The following is a 25,571-nucleotide window of genomic DNA, read 5'->3' as shown; positions in this document are numbered from 1 at the left end:
TTCTTCTTCGGCTTCCTATTCCTGTGACAATACTGCGCCAATACCATATTAGATGCATCAGAACCCAATAGGAATTTTTTATCTTTCCGTAGATAAGCTAGGATAGATGCCGTTAGTTTGTTTAAATCTACGAAGGCATTTTGACAATATTTCGTTGAAATTATACAGAAGTATAACTTCTTACGTGCGTACAAAGTACACACACATTCTTTTTTATTTAAATGTTTTAATTTAACTTGTTTGAAAATGAATCATGACGTTTGGGCAAATGTAAAATGGAACAACTACATATAGCAAATTATTCAAATATACAAAGATTGCGTTGGGTAGGTCACCTTATAAGAATGAATAACAACAGAATACCTAATAGACTTTTTAGTGAAAGTATGGTTGGACGTCGGCCAGTAGGAAAACCAAAGAAGAGGTGTATAGACGAAGTAAGAACCTATGCTAAAGATATATTGGGGATATATAACTAGAGGAGAAAGAAACTAGCCAGCAATGCGGCCAAAATTTTTAATAAATTTTCAGTAATATGAATAGTGTCCAAGAAAACTTCTGGGAATTTTAACTTGTAATCTTGATTACTCTAACTTAAAATTTTCATGAATTTCAAATAAACTACTTATAACTTCTTCTTATACTTTTCTACGCCTCTCCTTCTTCCCTTCCTCATTTTGTCAACATTTCTCACTCCATATTTTTACGCGTTCTTCCTCTTCTTGTCTATGCACCTCCTTTACCTCTTTTTCTTCTTTGCTACGCTTCTCCTTTTTCTCTTCCTCTTTTTGTCTACGCTTATCTTTTTTTTTTCTTGCACTTTTTGTCTGCGTTCCTCCTTCACCTCTTCCTCTTCTTGTTTACAGAAACTTTAACTGAAACAGAGAAATATTAAAAAACTCAATTAGTACCATTACTTGAACTGCCCACTTCTTCTTTATATACATGTTGTTATGTTCCAGATCTTGCGAGGCATATCGTTATACTTCGATGACATCTAGATCTAGCACTCTAGATTTTTAGTACCTACATTTTTTTCATCAATGGGTTTTTCTATATGAAGTGTAAGTTTATGTAAATCTTACGGAACTGTCGTCTAACATCTAGTAATTATTTTAGTACACATCAAGTTATTGAGATTATATAGACTAAGACTATAAGCATTTTTAACTACCTTTATTCAAAAGGAGTGGAACTTATTAAGTTAATATATCATCATAATCCCATAAATAAAGTTATCCTCCAATGATTAAGCGTCTGGAGGGGTCTAAATTGCCATTTTGAGACCTTTGACCCGTATATCATCCGCCACTGTATTTTACGCAACTGTTGGCATTTGGCTCGCTCGATTAGAGGCATGGAGAAATTTCCGTTCAATTTAGCTTCTTGTTGCGCCTTTGAATAGCCCTGAAAAGGTCCAAATTCGCTGCTGGATGCCCGTCGGTGGCTGAACGTACTCTGGAGACTACGAAATATAGGCCGATCCCAAAGGATTTTTCAAATTAGGCAATTATTATGAAAAAGTCGGCGTACCGCGGCTTTTAACGAATACTTTTAGTTTAATGTTATACCATTTGGGCCTAATACTAGGGACGGGTTGGTACTGGAGACTTGAATTAAATTTTTCTGCTAAATTAAGGCCGGCCATATATCTGCGAAAGTTTTCCCTTTATAACGAATTATGGGATAATTTGAGCAATATTTTAAACGAAAAAAATTATAAACTTAATGTTTCAATAGCGACGCAACTAAAGAAATCATTTTTTTAGATAAACGGGTTTAACGTTTTCATTGTTGACGAAAATGCATAAAAAATGCTTGTTTTCCCCTTAAACGAAGACTATCTTCAAGTTGACACCTTCTCTAAACGCTCTAATGTGCGTAAAATTTTGAATTTATTTTTTAAATTCATCTTTTACAAAGTCGCCTTTGAAAAATTGTTTGAGTTATGCCACTATTGCAACAGGACCATTTTTCATAGAGTAACTAGGGATTGTAAAAACTGTAGTAACAACAAAAAATAAAAAATCAAAATTAAACTTTATTAACAAATAAGATTATAAGATGGGAAACTCTAGTGGTACTCGAAAGGTGCCACTAGAGAATGCCAAACGTTTCTGCAACACTGACCCAACTCAAAATGTGCCACTGTGGATTACAACCTGATTCTATCGAGCGCTGGACGCAAAAAAAACCGAGTAATGTCGGTAATGCACCCAATATTTGCAACTAATCATGTAATACAATAAAGACACTTATGCTATCTTACGGCAAAATATTGAATAATTATAAGTTGTGCCGGTATTGATTCTGAACATAATATGGATTTTAAGATTTACACCTATTCCTAGTCCAAAACACATGTTTTTTGAGTTGTGCCACTATTGCAACAAACGAAAGTTGTTAGGGCTTTGAATTGCCCTGAAAAGGTCCAAATTCGCTGCTGGATGCCCGTCGGTGGCTGAACGTACTCTGGAGACTACGAAATATAGGCCGATCCCAAAGGATTTTTCAAATTAGGCAATTATTATAAAAAACTCGGCGTTCCGCGGCTTTTAACGAATACTTTTAGTTTAATGTTATACCATTTGGGCCTAATACTAGGGACGGGTTGGTACTGGAGACTTGAATTAAATTTTTCTGCTAAATTAAGGCCGGCCATATATCTACGAAATTTTCTCCGTTATACCGAGTTATGGGATAATTTGAGCAATATTTTAAACGAAAAAAATGATAAACTTATTGTTTCAATAGCGACTCAACTCAAAAAATTATTTTTTTTAGATAAACGGGCTTAACGGTTTCATTGTTGAGGAAAATGCATAAAAAATGCTTGTTTTCCCCTTAAACGAAGACTATCTTCAAGTTGACACCTTCTCTAAACGCTCTTAATAATGTGCGTAAAATTTTGAATTTATTTTTTAAATTCACCTTTTAGATGTCGCCTTTGAAAAATTGTTTGAATTATGCCACTATTGCAATAGGACCTTTTTTTCATTAAATAGACTAACTAGGGATTGTAAAAACTGTAGTAACAACAAAAAGTACAAATTCAAAATTAAACTTTATTACAAAATTAATTTATGAGATGGGAAACCCTAGTGGTACTCGAAAGGTGCTACTAGAGAATGTCAAACGTTTCTACAACACTGACCCAACTCAAAATGTGCCACTGTTGGTTACAACCTGATTCTATCGAGCGTTGCACCCAATATTTGCGACTAATCATGTAATACAATAGAGACACTTCTGTGATCTTACGGCATAATTTTAAATTATAAGTTGTGCCGGTATTGATTCTGTACATAATGTGGATTTTAAGATTTATACCTATTCTTAGTCCAAAACACATGTTTTTTGAGTTGTGCCACTATTGCAACAAATGAGAGTTGTTAGGGCTTTGAATAACCCTGAAAAGGTCCAAATTCGCTGCTGGATGCCCGTCGGTGGCTGAACGTACTCTGGAGACTACGAAATATAGGCCGATCCCAAAGGATTTTTCAAATTAGGCAATTATTATAAAAAAAGTCGGCGTACCGCGGCTTTTAACGAATACTTTTAGTTTAATGTTATACCATTTGGGCCTAATACTAGGGACGGGTTGGTACTGGAAACTCAAATTAAATTTTTCTGCTAAATTAAGGCCCCGGTCATATATCCACAAAAGTTTTTCCTTTATACCGTATAATTTGAGCAATATTTTAAACGGAAAAAATTATTAACTCTATGTGTATTTAAAACTATTTAAAAACTGTAATACATAAATACAAAGAAAATATTTATTGTTCAAGTATTTAATATATCTAACACTTTGGTGGCGTTAATGTTAATGGTCGAACATTGATTTACAATTTTATGTTAAATCTGACTTTAACGGTTTTATTGGTATATATTCATTAAAGTACGTTGATACTACAAAAAAATCTCCATATTACAGTACCTATACGGCAAACTAAACAGTACTGAAATGAATATTGAAATGTTTTATGATAATGTATTTAGTATACATGATATAGCATTAGAAACATTACTCACGACGACGTTTCTGATAAAACAAATGCTAAAGATGCCCTCTGACACGAAAAAATCATTAATTCTAGTCCGCGATTCCGCAATGTCAGACGGTAGATCAGTCTGCCTCCTTCAGCATTCCCCATATGTACGCATCAGTTGGCTTAGTTCCGGTGAGTGGCGATCTCCCAAAATGATCACACAGTATTCGAAGAGACTCCCTGTCCTTGTGACAGGTTCCCCGCCCTGCTGAAACCATTGTTTATTTTAAGCTTGGACAGTTTTCGCGATCTTTTCCGTATGGCCGAAGATAGTCCCCCACGATAAAAATTTTTTCTGCAAAACTGAGAACCATCCTGAAGTACCTAACATTAACACGATATTCACATACGTTATATTTAACAACGTACGGAAACCACTCAGTACGTTTCGGCGCATGACACTTACAAATTTGAGGCATACGCATTTCAGTACCTTTTATTTTGCCAATTACGGTACTAACTTACTGCTCCATTTTAGAGTATTTGAATTAACCGAAATAAAGATAAAAAAGGGCAATTGAAAAAATCAAGGTATTGAACCAGACATACCTGGTCCATTAATATAATGTAACATAACGTCTATAGACGTTGCATTTTTCTCTATTCTACTTTGCAAAATACATAAAGTGTCACAACACTTGCTTATACATTTGACGCACTATCAGTCAACGTGTTAATTTACGCTTACAATATTTATACAGTGAGGATCTAAATGTTTGCAGAAATTCATTTCTTCACGAGTCAGAGATTTTGGATATAAATCCCGAAACATGTCTGTTTTTATTTTTATATTATAATTTTTTGGCATAGGTATATATCATACTAGTGAGGTCATCCATCTGGGCGTGATGACGTAATCGATTATTTTTTTAAATAAGAATAGGGGTCCTTTGCTAGCTCATTTAAAAGGTTTTTCAATTCTCTATAATATAATATAAAAATTAACCTAATAATTTCTACAGGGTGCCCAAAAATATAAAAAATAAGAAAAACAGATTTATAAAGAAATAGAAAAGAATTTAAAAATAAACAAAATATATTTACATAAAAAATTGCACATTTATATATCGCCGGACCGGAATAAAAATGACGTAACTGCAAAACGTCAAATTTCTCAGTAGAGCAAAAAACGATTTTTAAATATTTAAAATAGGGATTAAATGAGGAGTAATCGTACGGGAGCATCGGTATGGCGTTTATTGTTACAATGATGGCTTTTATTTTTATCCCTAATGGTTCGAATTTCATTATCTTAATTTAATTCCCCCATTTCAACCTCTTTACAGTTGCGTCATTCTTCATCTAAAAATTTTTAAATATTTAAAATAGTGAATAAATAAAGAGTAACCATCCGGAACATCGGCATAGTATTTATTCTTACAATGATGGCTTTTAGTTTCATCTCCATTGGTTTGAATTTCATTATCTTAATTTAATCCCCCCTTTCCAACCCTATTTACAGTTGCGTCATACTTGATCTGCAAATGTTCTGTACAAAAAACTATTTTTACATATTTATTATGCCGTTTATTCTTACAGCGATAGCTCTTATTTTCATCCCCATTGGTCCGAATTTCATTATCTTAATTTAGTCCTCCCATTTTCAACCATATCTACAGTTACGTCATTCTTCATCTGAAACAAGGTCTAAAATGGTGCGTATTTCAATAACGACGCAACTACCCTGTTAACCCTGAAGAAGACAAAATCCTAAACGGGGACACTCATTGATAGCATTTCTACATAGCAATTTATTCTATACACGCAAATCAAACAATGAGAAGAAGAAGTGGTGGCTCAGCACATAGTTACAGTTCTGTCATTTTTGTATCATCCTTATACAGTATTTTAGAAGTTAATTACGCAATAAACAGGAACTGACAAAATTTGCAGTTACGTCATTTAGTATAGTATAGTTGATCCAAAAGATGGCATAACCCAGACATCCAAAGTGAAAGTTATCCTTCAACACCAAATTGTTCTATATGGTCCACACAATGTCCAGAAAAAAGTCACACCATTTTGAGCGTCGGGTTTGGGGGGAGAGGGGGGAGAAATCGGTAAATTCGTAGTTTTTTAAGTTTTTCGCCAGTATTTCTAAAACTATGCGGTTTAGCATGAACAATCCTCTATACAAAATTGTTCTACATTAAATTTGAAATAAAAAAGGCCCTATGCATAATCTTTCTAAAATGAATGGTTCCAAAGTTACGGAGGTAGTATATTATAACTGGTCCAAAAAAGGCCTAACCGAAACATCCAAAGTAAAAGTTTTCCTCCAACACCAAAATGTTCTGTATGGTCCACATATTGTTCAGTAAAAAGTTACACCATTTTGAGCGTCGGGTTTGGGGGGGAGAGGGGGGAGAAATCGGTATATATAAAAAGTATCGAAAACCTCCACTTTTCACCCTCCGTAACTCTGGAACCGTTGATTTTATAACAATTATGTATAGAACCTTTTTTGTTTTAAATTTTATGTAGAACATTTTTCTATAGAACATTCCTTACGCTAAAGCATAGTTTTAGAAATATTGACGAAAAACTTAAAAAACTACTAATTTACTGATTTCTCCCCCATCTCCCCCCCATCTCCCCCCCCCCCCCAAACCGGACGCTCAAAATGGTGTAACTTTTTACTGAACAATATGTGGACCATATAGAACCATTTGGTGTTGAAGGAAAACTTTTATTTTGGATGTCTGGGTTAGGCCTTTTTTTGGACCAATTATACTATACTACCTCCGTAACTTTGGAACCGTTCATTTTAGAAGGGTTATGCATAGAGCCTTTTTTATTTCAAATTTAATGTAGAACAATTTTGTGTAGAAAGTTGTTCATGCTAATCCGCTTAGTTTTAGAAATATTGACGAAAAACTTAAAAACCTACGAATTTGCAGATTTCTCCCCCTCTCCCCCCCCCCCCCCCCAAACCCGACGCTCAAAATGGTGTGACGTTTTTCTGAACATTATGTGGACCATATAGAACAATTTGGTGTTAGAGGATAACTTTCACTTTGGATGTCTGGGTTTGGGTCTAACTATACCATACTAATTCTTATTCTGGACCGGCGATATTATTATATTATCTTTAATCTTCAACTACACTTAACTCGCAGGATTGGCCTAAAATAGTGGCAGTATTTCCTATATACCTTACCACCGTATTTATTAGTTTGCCATAGTGGTATTGACCACTCCTCACCCCTGATTCCAACTCCATCCCCCTCGAGTTTGACTAGATCCGTGACTTCCTGAATGTTTGCAACGGTTAGCAAAATATTTGAGTAGAGAGTAGATGGTTTCGGTATAGTAAAGTTATTTGCAAACCAGCAACAGATTGAAATTCGAGTAATTATTGATGTTTATTACAATGTACTGCAGGTGTGTAGTACAAGTTAAGGTATGCTTTATTGTCAAAAATTTTACCAATTTGTGGACAAAGCTTATAAAAATAAAAAACTACAATAAAAAACAAAAAATAATAAAAAACTACAAAAAAAAACAAAAACAGAAACAGACACCAAGTAAATGGCGTGAGTTATACTACTTAATATAATTTTAATATAATAAAGTTCTTAATTGTCAAATTGTAGAAATAAATATTTTATGTTAAAAATTAAAAAAAATAGTAAAATCCTTTATAAAAGGTATATATTTAAAATCCTTAAACAGAGCTACATTTTTTTTCAGAGTTTACCGAGTTTACCAATCATCATCAGTGCTTACGTGAAGTTTACATGCTAACCACCAAGGTATAATTTTACAAAAATATGAGGGTCAAAGCCCTGTAAAAGTAATCCGTCAAGGAAACATCGGTTTAAAATGCTAACTAGAGCAAGGATGTTTAAAATATTACTAATATGCCCCAGGTAACATCTGAGCTGTGGTTTGACTTGTTCACATGGTGAAAGTATGGCAGCAAGTACCATACCATAGTATATCATAATATATTTCCATTTTAAAAAACTAAGTAGCAAGAAAAGCCACTAATTACGGTAGTATAAGTTTTTACTACATTTTTATTTTGCGTTAAGCCTTTTAGTTTTACGGCATTTTCAGTTTATTAGTTTTTAAACGTTTCATAAAAGTTCGCGAAACATAAAAATGACAAAAATAAAAAACGAATAAAATTCCCAATAACAATTTATTTTGTATAAGAAGAAGAAACACTTCCCGAAAGGAACTTTTTAAATCTTGAACATGGAAAACCCGTAGGTAATCGATAGGGATAATATAGGACCATTCATTCCTGACATTTCCCAAAGGAACAGTTGCTGCCATCAAACTTACAAACAGAAATTTACTCTACGGCGGCCTACTCCGTTTTATTTTTATTTATGTATCAATGGAAAAATTTCTCCTTAAGTAATTATCTCCAATCATAGGAGAAAGAAATCTAATATCCCAATACCAGTTTGGGTTCAAAACATAATACGGAACAATAGAATAACTGCTTACGTAGACTGGAAAAACACACCAGAAATGATCTAGAAAATAAAAGGTAATGTTCTGCTGCATGTCTGGACATAGGTCAGGCCTTCGAAAAGAAATGGTATTCTGTTTAAGCTAAAGAAAAACCTTTCCTATCCTTTCTACCAAATCCTAAAAAGCTATATTGCCAACTGGAATTTCCTTAAGACCAATAAAAGCGGGAGTATCACAAGAAAGTGCCTTTGACCAATATTATACTTGCTCTACACTGCTGACCTACCAAGCAGTAACAGAACAACGTGTGCAAATTTTGCTGATAACACCTCTGTACAAGCCTTTCACCATGGTCCAATCACAGCGTTGAGAAATATTCAAAAAGACCTTAAAAATATCCAACGATAACTTAAAAAATGAAAGATAAATGCGAATGAGACTAAAGCCACCACTTTAACAACTGTTACCATGAAAAAAAAACATGTGCAACTTTAACTCTGAACGATACACAGCTCCCACAATTCGATACTGTCAAGTACCTAGGAATCCATCTTGATAGGAGATTAACTTGGCAAAAGCATATTTTCATAAAAAAGAACAACCAGGAATAAAATTCCGAAAAATATACAGGATCATAGGTCGTAAATCTCAACTATGTCCTGAGAACAAACTACTAATATATTATAAAGTCATGTTAAAACCAGTTTGGACCCATAGTATCCAACGGTGTGGGACAGCCAATCAAACAAACCTAAAAATACCGCAGAGATTCCACAAGAAATTCCTTCGAACAATGCTGAATGTCCCTTGGTATATGCCAAATCATGTGATAGAGATGGACCTCAATCCCAATGTGCCATCCATAAAAACATTCATAACAGACTAGTACAAAAAATATTCCAAGAGAATAAAATCTAGTCCAAAACACTTATGATCATAATGATGTATAACGCTTGAATAGATTCAACATAGTGGACAAAGCAAGAACATTCGAATTCTTCTTCTTGAGTGCCTGTCCGTTTCCAATGTTGGCAATCATTCTGGCTATTATGATGATTTTGTTGGTGGCTATACGGAATAGTTGTGTTGAGGTCTTTCTCTACCATACTCTCAAATTAGCAATCCAGGATATTTTTTTTCGTCCTGGGTCCATTTTGCCTTCAATTTTACCTTGCAAAATGCATTATGAGTAGCTCGTATCTGGTTTGATTTCGCATTATATGTAACACATACTGCAGCTTAAGGCCCTTCACGATGTTGGCCAAATCTGCGGTTGTAATAATTATCCTCCGTAGTACTTCTTCATCGGTGACTTTGTCGGTCCGTGGTATCTGCAGGATCCTTCTGTATAACCATAGCTCAAAATCCTAAAGTCTCGATAGAGCTTCCGCCTTCAATGTATACTTTTCTACTCCGTATAAAAGTACTGAGTACACGTAACATTTAAGGAGCTATATTTTTTCTAGGGTGAGGTCATTGCTTTTGAACACAGGGTTCATAGTCAAGAATGCACTTTTTGCCTTTCCGATACAACACCTAATCTCTTGGGTATTGTCCCGAGACTCATTGATTATAGTTCCCAAGTAGTTGTATTATGAGACACGTTCAATTCTCATTTGGTTCACATACAGATTTGCTCCAGTTATGTTTTCCTTGCTGATGATCATTAGCTTGGTTTTGCTGGTGTTTATATCCAGTCCATTGTTCTATTTGTTTTCGATATTTTGTTCATTACAACAATCGAATAATCTATAATAATTCAACTTCTTTTATTGTAATTTATTAAACGTGTCATAAAAGTTCGTGAAACATAAAAAATGACAAAAATAAAAAACCAATAAAATTCCACATAACAAATTATTTTGTATAAGAAGAAAAAACACTTCCCGAAAGAAACTTTTTAAATCTTGAACATGGAAAATCCGTAGGTAATCGATAGGGATAATATAGGACCATTCATTCCTGACATTTCCCAAAGGCACAGTTGCTGCCATCAAACTTACAAACAGAAATTTACTCTACGGCAGCCTACTCCGTTTTATTTTTATTTATGTATCAACGAGACGTCGAATCTGAAAAGGTTTAAGAAGTCTCATAAAAGGGAAAATGAAAGGGATTCAAGTGAATTAAATCTGATTGGATAAATATTAACAAAATCGATAAGCTACAAATATTTAACTTTTATACGCTGAAAAGGTTTATTACGAGAGTTTGGTAGATATATTTTGAGATATTTAACAAATAATATGACATTAAATATTTCATTTTATTAGAGTAGACGTTACATAATGATAGTAAATAAAATTCATCATCATCATCAGTGGCGCTACAGCTCTTTATGAGCCAAAGCCTTCTTCAGAACAATCCTCCATTTGCCCTGTCTCTGGCAACTCTTCTCCATGCTCTAATTCCAATAGATTTCAAAATCATTTTCTAGGTTGTCTTGGTACCTAAGTCTCAGCCTTCCTCTTGTTCGTTGTCCTATCGGCTCTCTTCGGTGAAAAACTTTTCTGACTATGAAATCTTCCTCTCGTCTGATTACATGACCTATCCATCTAAGGCATGCTACCTTAATGAATTTTACAACGTCAGGTTCCCCAAAACTTCTATACAACTCAAAGTTGTAACGCCTGCGCCACAAACCTTGTTCTTTTAGCAGGGCTGCTTTATCCACAGGCCCCCCGTAAGGGTTACTGACGCCTGTGTGCAAAAAGGATTTTGGCGCCCCTTGGGGCATTTTGGGTCATCATGTTTATTGATTTATTTTTTGAAGGTAGATATGTAGGTAGGTGCTTGAAATAAAGCAAAAAACTGAACTTTAGAAGTCATTATAAGTTTTAATGAGTTTTACTCGAAAAGTACTTCATTTTTTGGTTATTTTAGGTTGAAATATTCGATTTGGAATTTGATGAATAGGAAAGTATTTTTCATGAGCCTCAATTTTTCTTTTATTACGTCTATAGGCTTCATGAATACACAATTTTTCAGAACAATATGAATACACCATGTTTTTATTTTTTTGAAAGCTACATTTTTGATAACAATATTTTCGATAAAATACTTAGTTTTTGAGTTTAACCGCCTAAAAGCGTGTTCTTTTGTTGAAAAATAAACATTTTCACTCTTGAATAACTCTAAAAATATTGATTTGGTTAGAAAACTCTATAGAGCAAAAGTTGGTCAGAATTAGTCAGTTTATCCATTCCAGAACTTACTTGGAACCTATATTTTTCACCCCCCGAGCACAAGCAACCAACTGCTCAAGTCCAACTTTGAAGTGGAGGGTAAGTAGAAACTAAATCAACATTTTTATGCAATTCGGTGGTGACCCCGAAAATTATACGGTATCACCGTATTTCACATTCATTTACTGAGCTATAGGTACAATAGATAAATAAAACATAGCTATTGTAGTAGCGATATTTTCCGAGATTTTGCTGTTGCAAATTCATTAATTACACCGCTAAAATATATACATACCATCAAAAATTCCTTGTTCAATTGCTAATACTGCCCAGGCAATCTTTGATTGCCGCTGCGCGGTGAACGATGTCAAAATCGTACTGTTAAAGTCTCACCGCCCAGCGCGCAATTCTACCAACAGGGTCTTGATACTATTTAGCCATTTTAGACTGTAGTGATCTGTGATGACAGTAAATTTAGTATCTTCAAGGTAAGAACGTAACTTATCTATTCCAAAAAATACGGCCAAAGTTTCCTTCTCCGTCACAGAATAACGTCTTTCCTGTTTAGTCAGTGATCTGAGGTAACAGATAAATTTTTCCTCACCGTTTTGTACTTGACTGGACTGAGTACAACACCTAAACCAAAATGTAAAGCATCACACTGAACCACAAAAGGACAATTAAAATCGAGACAGGTAATATTTGAAACAGTTTTTGGAGTTGGAATATTGATAATTGCCTCTACCTTTTCGGGATCGACTAGCAAACCTGACGAATTAACGATATAACCAAGATATCGGAGCTCCAGCTTATGTTACACATATAGAACATCCAGAACATCCTTCGAAGCATTGTCCTTATATGATTTTTAACATTGAAAAAGATTGTTTGCCAAAAGCTACAGATACAGGCAATGTCAAAAGAATTCTTAGTGAAATGCTTATGTTTGGAAGGCTAGAGATTAAATTGTTTTCAAATATACATATATTGTAAAATACTTAAGGGGTCAATGTCATCAGGTAATGAAAATAACTATAACGGTTTAATTTCATTAAACAAATCATTGGAGTCTATATCCTTATTATTATCCTGATCTATCAGTCGTTCTTCAAGAACACAACAACGTTTTAAAAGATCGCTGTCACTTAATTTAAATATGTTTCTTGTGTACTTATACCTAATCCTATTTAATTTCTCAAATTTTGTTTAAAAATTAATTTTTGTTTTTTTTTTGCAATATTTTTTTCAATTTTTAACCCTTGGTTTTGGCACCCGTAAAGGATGGCGCCCGTGTGCATTGCACACTTTGCACATATGGTAGCGGGGGCCCTGTTTATCCATTAGGCAATATAGGCAGTTGCCTAGGGCGGCACATTATGAGAGGGCGGCAAAAATACTGTACAAAAAATATTTTGTATATAAAAATTATGGATCTGGTTCTGTCATTCAACCTGTCATACTTTACCGCAAGGAAGCCAAAAAATTGTGACCAAAGAAAACATAAAGAAATAAGAAAGAGAAAAAGAAAAATTCAATTTGACGAGGGTGTCGATGATGAACTAAACTTTTCAGCTAGTGATGAGATGAAAATCCACACATTGTATATTATAATCGACATTCTGATAAGAGACCTGATTAGACGTCTGGAATCTTATCGACTTATTTATCAACGTCAAAATTAAGCAATGAAGAAATTATTAAAGAAGCTGAAAATCTGATACAAAATAAAGACGATCAAGATATATCATCCATACATGAATGCATTCACCTAAAGCGTTATTTGGAAACCACAATAAAATCACCAATTGCCATACGTATCTTAATATTTAAAGAAGAGTTAATGCAGTCACTGAAGGTGGATATGAGCTATTACCTCCGATTTAGTTGAACCTCCATCAATTTGCATGAGAATTAGCGAGTGGTTAGAGGATATCGCAAGGAACAAAGGTGACATGGTGTCAACTTGCGCTTTTACCCTGGGGGTGGATGCCACCCCTTCTCATGGTGAAAATTATTTTTATTAAAAATATCCCCAGAATTCGATAGAGGGACAAATTCTAAGCAATATTTTACAAAAAAAGTTATTACCAAAATTGAAGCTAATAAAAAATGAAATAAACTCCTTACTGGAAAAACCTTTTAATGTTAACTAAAAGTGAGTTATAGGTAATTGAATGTATATTGATAAGTGCGCTAATAACCGGCCAAATAGCACAAAAGATGGAAAACATAATACATTACGAAACAAAAAGAGATGAAACTAGTGGAGGCGGAAAGTGGAAATGATCGTTATAAACGTATAAATTAACATAACATTACATATATTTTTTTCTGTGAGTCCACAAATCTAAGTATTGAAGCTTAAATAAAGGGAAAATGATACATTTTATAACATAACCTTATTAAACATTTGTCAAAGTACTTGGAAATATCTATCAAATGAGCCCCGAACAAGTTGATAGCATTAAAATCTTAGCACCAAATATTTTTCAAAATTTATCTTTTAAAAATTTTTCCAAAAAAGTTATAGTTTTTTTTTAATAACTCCGTTAATTTTTACGATATCAGGTTTGCCTAAAAACCATTTGAAAGTTAATTTTAATGGCTCTTAAACCACGTTAAATATAATATTTTAAATCCCTTACTTTAAAAAAAAAGGTTAAATGGCTCCGGTTACATGACTCTTGCAGCAAAATTTAAGCTTTAAACGTTTCTATCTCGGTTATTTTTTACCCTACAGAAATAGTAAAAAGGTAAAATATTTGATACAGAAAAAACTAAAATTTGGTTATACATATATAACTTTTTACATATTATTAAGTATTTTTGGAGTTATTATCAAAAGAAAACGAAAATTACGATAATTTTAGAAATTCTTATTTTTATAAATTATATCTCTTTTTCAAAAATATACATTCTTAACCGGTCAAAATTGTTGAAATTATTACTTATGCTAATATAAAGAAATTCTTCTAATGATTACTATAAATTTTAATTTTTGTGGAAATGGCGTATGTTTTATTTTTCACTTTTTCCTAAAAAGTTCTAAAGGGTTCATTTATTTTCATCATAAATTGCTTAATTGTGATGCTATTAACTTCTACTGGAGCTCATTTGATAGGTACACCGAAATACTTTGACAATTACTTAACAGCTATATTTTATAAAATGCATCGTTTTCCCGTTATTTAAGCTTGAATACGTAGATTTGAGTACTCGTCGAAAAAATATACTTTAAATTACCCATAACTCACTTTGAATTAACATCAGTTTAGTTCATTAAGTGAGGAGTGTATTCAGCTTTTTATTATCTTCAATTTTGGTAATAATAACTTTTTTTGTAAAAGCTTATAATTTTTGAGTTATACGTGAAAAACAGCTTTAAAACATGCATTTTTTACGAAAAAATAAAATCTTTGATCTTTAATAACTCAAAAAGTATTGATTTATATTAATAACTTTATATAACAAATTTTGCTTAGAATTTGTCTCTCTATCGATTTATGGTATTATTTAAACAAAATTCCACCCCCGAGACAGGGTGGCATCCACCACCACGGTAAACGCGCAAGTTGGCATCATGTCACCTTTGTTCCTTGAGGTATCCTCTAACCATTCACCAATTTTCATGAAAATCAATGAAGGTTCAACGAAATCGGAGGTGAAAACCTTCAGTGACTGCACTAAGTGTACTGAAAGATATTTTTCCTAATTTTGACATTGCTTTGCACATTTATTTGTGCATCCCAGTTGCCAATGTGTCCGCTGAAAGGTCATTTTCGAAAATATCAAGAATTAAAAATAATTTCCCAACAAGAACGTGTCAACAATTCGTCGATTTTGTCAAGAAAAAAATTTTTTTGAAAAGAAGTCTCTGATGTGATCGAACTGGAATGACAATTTTTTCTGTTATAGGTATATAAACATCGTAGCGTTGATTGATAAATAGTGATAAATACCCCTATATTTATCAGTCAACGATCGTAGTTTAAATCCATTTTTAGTGTATTCTTATTTAAATAAAAATTTCTGCAATTTTTTGGCAAAAATGGTACATGTTTGAAGGGCGGCTACTAGAGAATTGCCTAGGGCGTCAATTTACCTAAACGCGGCCCTGTCTTTTAGGCCTCCATATATTCGTCTTAGTATTTTTCGCTCAAAACGTTTGAGTCATTCTGTGTAAGTGACCAAGCTTCTGAACCATATGTTAGCACTGGTCTTATTAGTGTTTTGTATACAGTCAGTTTAATTTTTCTAGGCATTTTTGAGGCCATCTGTCTTCTTAAGCCATAGTAGCACTTATTGGCGAGCACTATTCTTCTTTTAATTTCTTTACTGACATTGTTATCCTTAGTTGACAGCGAGCCTAAGTATATGAAGGTGTCGACACCTTCCAGTTCTAGGTCATCAATTATTATTCTTGTAGGTTTCGGGTTGCTTGACCTAGTACAACACATATATTTGGTCTTTTGAACATTTATATTTAGTCCCATTCTCTGTGCAGATGCTCTTAACGACCGAAATGCTTCAGTCAGAGATTTTGTGGACCTATCTATGATGTCTGCAGTGGCGTGCGGTGGCTTTTCGAAAGGGGAAGCGATTCAATAAGGATATAAAAATATTTTCTTAATGGTCGAGGGCTATTTCTAGTGACTAGTGACCTATCATTGATCTGTATTGCTAGCTCGGGCCTTGAGTCCTCGCGCCGGGCTTGGTTTTCTAAAGAAGAATCATATTTAAAAAAAATATATACTCCGAGGCATTTTATACAACACACAACTTTCACTAAAATGACACTTCACACAGCGACTTGTTTAAACCAGTAGTTATAAAGAAATCCCAGATTTCTGGGTATTTCTTTATCATTCGTGTCAGTTGTTTCATAAATGATACTTAACTGAGAATGCAAAGCTGGGATATCAAAAAATTTTCATTATTTAATCGTAATGACATAAATTCCTATGTGGGAAATTTTGATGAATTATAATTAGAAATATTAAGATTATATATAATTCTACAAATTTTAAATCGTTAAAATTTTGAAAGCTAGAATTCATTTGCTGTAGAATATTATCAAAAGGTCTCTTTGTTTCCTCTGTTTTTTTCTGTCTCTCTGTCTCCGAAATTATCAATCTTCATTATTTTTCTTTCATGTTCAAACCCCATATGTTCAGTTTTATCCCAAATATTTTTAAACTGCTCTCGTTTTTTTAATTATCGTATTAATAAAGTCATCAATTTGTCTTATACAAAATGCAATACCATTTGATTTCTGTAAATGTCAAATAAAAGATCAGTAAAAGGAAATATCTCTGCAAAAAATTTAAATCGAAATATTCTTTAAGCGAATGTATGTAATATCTAAGCACCCCTTAGCAGCAGTAACAGTCGGAGCATCTCACTTTCGGGAAGGCGATACGACGAGCGCTTCCATGGCATACCAAAATTCGCGCGACTAGTGGCTGCGGTCATTGAACCCTGACCAATTTTAAACGGGACAACTGCATGACAAGCGGCGATTTTGAGATGCGCTTCTGTCAGGAGTGGACCAAATAGTTGAATTGTGTGCATATTGAGTTCGTTCGTACGCGATTAATTTTTAATATTCTTCAATGCCTATTGGCTAGGTAATATGTAGATTATTTGGATTAGGGAAAAAATTTTATTATTAAATATTAATTAATAATATATTTTCTTATATCGGCGAATAAATAGGGAAGCGGCGCTTCCCCCGCTTCCATGGACCGCACGCCTCTGTGTCTATGTCATCTGCGTATCCGACAATTTGTACTGATTTGTTAAAGATAATACCATTCGTAGTAGTCTGGGACTCTCGAATTATTTTTTCTAATGCCAGGTTAAATAATAGACACGATAGTCCATCACCCTGTATTAGTCCATTTTTGCAATAGAAGGGTCTTGAGAGATCGTTTTGGATTTTGACCATGCTCTCTGCATCTGTGAGTGTAAGTTCAGTTAATTGGACAAGATGAAACGGTATTCGAAATTCTACCATAGCAAGTAAAAGTTTATTTCTATTAACGGAGTCGTATGCGGCTTTGAAGTCAACGAATATGTGGTGGGTGTCGACGCCGAACTCTAGGGTTTTTTCAAGAATCTGCCTCACTGTAAATATCTGGTCTGTTTTTAATTTATTAGGCCGGAAACCGCACTGATATCGTCCCAATATTTGTTCGGTGTAGGGGAGTAGCCTTTTGAACAATACGTTGGACAACACTTTATATGTCATATTGAGTAGAGTGATGCCTCTATAATTATCACTCACCATCATGTCTCCCTTTTTGTGTAGAGGACACAGTACACCTAACTTCCAATCTGTGGGTGTTTCTTTCTGTTAGCAGATTGCAGTTATCAGTTTATGCATGTGTTTCAGGAGGGTGTTTTTATTATTTTTATTTTCGGGAAGGGGCTTTATTATTTTTCAGTGTTACGATGGCTTCTCTAATTTCTTCTTCGGTGGGGAGTGGTTGCCGATCATCTTCATTCATTTGAAACATGGGATCTCGCCATCTTCATGATTGCCACTAAGCAGTTCTTCAAAATGGTTTGCCCATCTGTTTAGTATCTGTTCTTTGTTACTAATTATAGAGCCGTCCCTATCTTTACAGGCTATTATTCTGGGTTTGACTTCTTTTCTGCAGCTGTTTATCTGTTGGTAGATAATGATAGTAATTAAAATTACATGTATTTTATTAGTAGAACTATAGAAACAAAAAATGCAAAGGCACAGTTCGAATGGCCATAAATAGAATATTACCTATGCAAAAATAATTAGCATCTTGGGTCTAACTTTTATATGCAGGTGTCGAGAGCGTCAGTAGTGCTGTACTACGATCGAACGTAAAAGACACGGGCAAGTTCCGAATTTCCCGGCATGCCGCTCCGTCTCAGACACGGGATAATGCATTAAGTTGTTTAAGGAGTTGCTGCCATCAAACTTACAAAGAGAAATTTACTCATCTCCGGCCTACTTACTCCGTTTTATTTTTATTTATGTATCAACGAGACGTCGAATCAGAAAAGGCTTAAGAAGTCTCATAAAAGGGAAAATTATAGGAATTCAAGTGAATTAAATCTGATTGGATAAATATTAACAAAATCAATAAGCTACAGATATTTAACTTTGATACGCAAAAGGTTTATTTTGAGAGTCTAGATATGTTTTTAGATATTCAACAAATGCAGAGGATCTGTTAAACCATTCTCTCAGGTTTTTAAGCCATGAGGTTCTTCTTCGACCCGTTCTGACGACTTCCGTGACTTTTCCCATCCGATGCAAAACAACTTCGTTACGAACTCTATCCACCCAACTTATTCGTAGAATTCTCCGGTATACCCAGATTTCAAAGGCTTCCAATTCCTTGAGAAGAGTATCTGTTAAAGTCCAACCTTCGACGCCGTACAAAAGAGTAGAGAACACATAACATCTCACTAATTTAATTTTAAGATTCAAAGTAATGTTGTTTCCACATAAAAGTTTCTTTATCTTAAAGAATGCAGCTCTGGCCTTCTCTATACGTATTCTAATTTATTTGCTCATTACCCAGTTCTCATTTACATTACAACCAAGGTAGGTGATACTGTTAGTTCTCTCTAATTATTCACCATGAGCTGTTACTACTTCCGGTTGTATTAACGTCTTACTGACAACCATCACCTTGGTCTTTGCGGTGTTTAGCTTGAGTCTATATTCATCACACGTTGTATTAACCCTATTAATCAGATGTTGAAGTTCTTCATAAATGAACTGACACAGCAGTCCTATGCTGTGTCTATTTCGACCTGCTGTGAATAGAATAAGATGTGTCAATGAGGTCGCCAACATGGCATCATAATGGGGAGTATTGTTGTTAATTCACCCCAATAATTGTCCCCAGATCATTAAAATCCCTTGTTTGTTCTCTTACGTTAACCATATTAATATCCTGTACCGTATTTTATCTATAAGTTACATACGTTTATATTTTTTATATTTTCCATTCAATTCAAAATTAACGAAACACCCTGTACGATTCAGTTCCATAGCGTACATGCAAAATCGGGTCGCTCCTATCAGCAAAGCTTTGTTCAGCAATACAAACATAAATTTACGGCTCAATGCGGTCCTGAATGACCAGTCTTCCTTGGTATTTACCCAGACAAACGTTTTGTTGTGGCTTGACTAGAATCGGAATACATAATACCCTGTTGGTACAGGGAGGGAGTTGCTTGTGTATCTTAAGAACCAATTCGGCACTGTTGCCAACTCGAACATTTTTAGCATATTAAAAGTATTTCATAGTGTAAATAAAATAAATAATAAATTATTATAAAGAATACGAGAGAGTAAGAATATGAGTAAGAGCAGGACAAAACCGAGAGGAAGACGAGAATCCGACGAAGATCGACAGAGCAAATTGACAATGGATCAACAAAACAATAACAAAAAGATACCAATAAATCTCAAGAAAACAGTATTTAACAGTTGTATTCTACCAGTTATGACCTATGGAATGGAGATCAAGGTGCAAGGTGTATAACATTAACAACTGGGTAAGAAACAGAAGAAAAAATTGAAATGACCACATAAGCCGAATGAAAACCAATAGTATAGTCAGGGCAGCGAGAGGCCCCAATAGGAAGACGATCAGTGGGAAGACCACGAGAACGATGGAACGACAACTTACTAGAGGCACATTGAAAAGACAGACAGAGTCATGTCTATACAAAAAGAAGAAGGAATGGAGACCACGACATTTACCGAAGTATCAGCCAGTAGATTGAGAACGATCTATGTTAGGAGTATCTCTGCGGGAACATATACGAAATGGGGACGTGCGAAGCAGGACGAAGGTGGAAGTTGTAATTGGAAGAATTGCACAAATAAAATGGAACTGAGTATAGCACGAGGCACGTCAAAACAACTAAAGGCGGACGAGAACCACTGTAAATTGGAGACCACGCGAGCACAGTCATAAGAGAACGACCACAAAAACGATAGCTAGACGGCATTAAAGCAAAAATGGGGAGAAACTTGCACCAAATAGCACAAAATAGAGAAGGATGGAGAACTCATGGGGAGAAATTTGTCCAGGAGTGGATGCAAATAGGCTGAAGACGAAGAAGAACAATGGATCTACTGGTAATAACTTGTTGATTATACTTGTAGATTAATAACTTGTTGATTATACTGGTAATAACAGATTAAGACATGTTGATGCGTAACTAATTAAAATAGGACTACTTATCATGATGATTATATGATTATTATATAAATAATAACTAACCATCATCTCACTCATTTCACCAGAGAGTGTTACTCTGCAGTTTCGCTGTTGTCCGATCCAATAATAATGAGAATAAGTAAAGACCAAGTACTGAGCCTTGGTGCAGGCCTAATTTCACATGCAATTTATCAGTGTCTCCCACACCTGCCCTAACGCTAGTTGTTGCTCTCTCAGACATGTCTCTCATAATCTTTACATGTTCACTATACATGTTCACTATACATGTTCACTATACATGTTCACTATACAAGTCCTTTCTTATTGAGTATTCACTACGGAATCTCTCGAGGAACTCATAATATGCTTTCTCAAGATCAATTGATGACACCGTGTTAGTAGCAGAGTGCGAAGACGACCTACAAAGATTACTGCACGAATTCAACTTAACGCAAAAGAAATGAATATGAAAATATCAGTCAAAAAACAAAAAGCTTAGTAATAGTCAAAGTAACAATAAGATTACAATTTGAGTTAGGAAATTAAATTATACAAGTAATGACTTTCAAATGCGTGGTAATTAATCTATCAAACGAAAACAATATCGAAGAAGAGGTAAAAAACGAAATAATTAAAGCCAGTAGAACGGCCGGATGCCTAAATGACACAATTTGGAAAAACAAACACCTAAGAGTAGAAACAAAGGCCCGAATATATAAGTCAGTAAGAATAGGCCAATATTAGTCCAGTTATGACTTACACAGCCGAAACAAGACCAGACACAAGCAAAACACAAAGACATCTCGAGACCAACGAAATGAAGATCTTAAGAAGGATTTCTGAAAAGGGACTACAGGACAGGGCAAGAAGTGAGGAAATCAGACGCATATGTGGGGTAGACAATATAAATACCTGGGTAAAGAACAGAATAGAAGAGTGGAATCAACACATAAGCAGGATGTCTAATTCAAGGATAATAAGAATAGCCAGAGACAAGTCACCGTTAGGTCAATGGAATATAGGACGCCCAAGGAAAAGATAGAACGACAATTTAGGGGCAGAATAAATGCTGAAGAAAAAAAGGCAGTACTGCCTATATGAAAGAAAAAGAAGAAGAAAAAGAACGTAGGTCTGATACCAATTTGATTCTCTTTGCTATTTGATTAAAATTTTAAAACGCTATGAATTGACAATAAAACGGTTTTGGCAACGGTGTTATTATTTAAGCTTTTTACCAATTGGCGCAGGTTAACATTCCTGGATGAAATTGAAGTGTATTACATTTTTATATAATCTAATACAAATTATTATGTAATAACTGGAGTACGAAAGTGTTCAAAAACAAAGTTGTAGTATCTAACATTTGTAAATTTAAGGTGAGAAGGAGAACACACACGTTTTATTTTATGATCAACAAGTGTCTGATGTTGCCAATGTCTGAAACATTGCATAATAATCAGGTACAACGTTGTTTTCTTTTTTAGTACTTTGTTATTGTTGATCCTATTTGTTAAATAATTTTTTGTATGACTCGTAAGCTTTATAAATTTCTTGCTTTCTAAAAATGTACAAATTTTAAATGTTTTGTTTTATATCTGTTTTTATTAGTACCAAAAGATGACAAGATTTCTCGAACGAGAATGATATTGCAACAGTGTAACGATTAAGTAGTACCAAAAATATGGTTAGGGTTAATGTGCTTCTCCAAAACTTCTTATTAATAATTCTTTATTGAGATAAATTTTGAATATAAGAAAGAGTACAAATTACTGCGTGTAATGTGTTTTGATTGACATTGTTTATTGATATTAGTTTGAAAAAGTTTAAAATGTGATCAAGCATATTACTTTATGCATGCAACAAGTGTTAGTTGTTGCCGCTGTCTTCAAAATTTCCTGTAATTGAGGTAAAATGCATCAATTAGATAGTAAACAATTAAAAATGAATATGGTTTTTAAAAACATTAAAACTTTGAGACATTATGAAGAGAATGAGATACCAAAGCCTTCTAAATGTTGACAAAGCACCTGTACAGCCATTTGAACTTGATCTTTTTTCCCAAATGGTATAAACAAATGGAATTTTAAATCCTACTCTACCAATCTTGTCCATCTTTTGCATATAATATAGTACCTACAAAAAACTCACATTGTGAAATGCGTTTTTATTATTTTTAGTGTGTATTTTAATAATTATAAACAATAGAAAAATTGCTTACTTTCAGGTGTAATTTGTAATAACTTTTTTGTTTATAAACATTTTTAAATTTAGAAAATCTCATTTTAAAGAGCAAGTATTTTTAAGAAAGTCATCTATTAAACGTTTTCGTCTAAAATGCGTAGTTTTTCACAATATTGAAATGAATGAAATATGTCGGTTGTTTTGCTTAAATGTTACCTAATAAAAATAAGAGACCATCACGCAGTAAAAATTTCGGTACGCTCTTTCTATCGACTTCCCCAAGCCCAAGATACTCCAGTTGAAAAATAGCAGTCGGTACTTCTTCGATTTTTCATGCGCTTTATCCTGGCCCATTTTCCTGGGGTATACCTATATAACCTTGCAATAAAATCAATTTAAGGGGGTAAGCGCAAAATCTTAGTCCAATGCTATTTAAATGCATTCATTTTTTTCGAAACCTAAGAAAGCTAATATAGTTATTTTTCCGCAAATCGCCAGGAAATTTTGACATTCCTGTCAAAATTTCTTGAAGAAAAAGTCAGGACTTCCTTACTGTAAGGAAATGTCATTTCCTTACTGTAAGGAAATGATATTTCCGTACAGTTGTTAGTGTTCTACATAAATGATAGAAAACACATTGCTTATAAGGAATTAATTTATATTTTTGAAAACATTTTGAAAAAAAAGTATGTAGATATATCTACATTGTGTTTAAGTGCAAGGGTTGACTTCAGCATTGAATAATTGGCCCATAATGTTGAAGATTTCATATTTAAACAAAGGTCTAGGAAGTATGCCATTACAACATTTTCTGAGAAAGAACTCGTATTTTTACTCATGCGATAATCCATAAAACGTCTGTATGCATTTTCGTACTTTTCTCTTGATTTCTTTGGCAATAATTCTAATGAAGCAGTATTCACTGCCTCAACCAGCTCTGGAGGAGTCCCAGGAATGGAAATTTCATCATCACTTATCATTTTACTTTCGAGAACACCAGCAATTAAATTTATAAGCGTCAAGTTTGACAATTCAACCTCAATACGTTTCCATAGTAACCCAAGTAATTTTATTAGGAATTTCAAAGCACCATTTATTTGGGAATAAAATTATCGCGTTTTTTTTAAATCAATCAATATCTGTCGAATTTTAAACGATTTGCGGAAAAATAGTATGTTTACCTCGTAGGAAAAGCCACATTCCTGGACTCTGTGTTGCTAAGTCTCGGCTTGCGCCTCGACTTAGCAATCTTCACAGTCGTCCAGGAATGTTAAGCTTTTCCTACCCGGTAAACAATGTACTATTCCTAACAAGTGCAGAAAGTCATTCTTTTCCTCACGCGACTGCAGTTTGCCGAACGACGCGAAGCGGGAGTTCGGCAAGCAGTCGAGTGCGGAAAAGAGACTTTCTGCAAGAGTTAGGAACAATATTTTTTCTAAGAGTCTTTAAAATTACCAAATCTTAATCAATTAATTTAGTTAATATGAAAATACATACACAAATTAATTCTTTGACAAGGTTGTCAAAACCAAACTTTCAATATAATTAGTTAGCATGACGACGATCTTGGTTTCCATGACGATGATACAAAATGACTGTTATTGTCTACCGATTTGACTTTCGAATATTATGTCAAAATAATTTTATTTTATCGAATTGTCGCGTTAATTTCATTAAAACAGGAACACAATAAGATATATTTAAAATAAATTAGTAAATAATATCTAAATATTAGTTTATTGCATGTATTATATTTACTTTAAGGCCATAGGTATTAACATATCTAAATTAACACGCGTGCGGAAAAGTAAAAACCGCGTGCGGAAAAGTAACACGCGTGCGGAAAAGTGAAACTTTCTAAACTAAAATGCGTGCGCGAAAGTAGAAATTTTTGCACGTTCGTAGAAAAAATATTTTTTATAAATTTAAACGTAGAATAAAAGACTACATTATTACTGAGGGCCGAAAGTCGCTTAGAATAAACAAAAAGTTTATTTTGAATGAAATATTTGAAATTAAAAATCATATTAAATTATTTTCACCCCTGTAATTTATTAACATAAACATTTTAGAAGATTTCAGAGATTTTCTCCCCTTGGAAATAATGTAATCTTTCATTGTGTTTTTTCTTAAAAAAAAACGTTAAAACATTAGATATTTTCGGAATATTACAGGACACCGCACACATCTTGTGGAAAATATAATGTCACTCAAGTGAAATTAAATTTACATGAATAGATTGGTCTCGTAATTTAATAGTACATTATATACCGCGGGACTGAAGTAGTACATTTAATCCTGAAGGTAAAGTTTATGGCCCGACCGCAGGGAGGGCCATAATTTACCTGAAGGATTAAATGTACTTCAGTCGCAAGGTATATACGATACTTTTCGTACTTCCGGTATGATTTTATTAATTATTTCAATAATTTCAATCAGTTTTTTCTCTCTTCAACTCATTTAATAAACTGTCTTTAAAATAAGTTACCATAGTAACATTG

At 33.9% G+C, this 25,571-nt stretch overlaps 1 protein-coding gene across 1 annotated transcript in view; it reads left to right on the top strand.

The window, feature by feature from the left end:
• Positions 1-20,728: 20,728 nt before the first annotated feature.
• Positions 20,729-25,571, top strand: part of LOC114327267 (zinc finger protein 69 homolog) — a 32,356-nt gene continuing 27,513 nt past the window's right edge. The window contains exon 1 of the mRNA XM_050657105.1: positions 20,729-20,807. Coding sequence (XP_050513062.1) covers positions 20,729-20,807 — 79 coding nt within the window. The remainder of the gene's footprint in view (positions 20,808-25,571) is intronic.

This window comes from Diabrotica virgifera, chromosome 7 (genome assembly GCF_917563875.1).
Source record: "Diabrotica virgifera virgifera chromosome 7, PGI_DIABVI_V3a".
NCBI classification, from domain to species: Eukaryota; Metazoa; Arthropoda; class Insecta; order Coleoptera; family Chrysomelidae; genus Diabrotica; species Diabrotica virgifera.
This window is presented reverse-complemented; position numbering and strand designations above follow the sequence as displayed.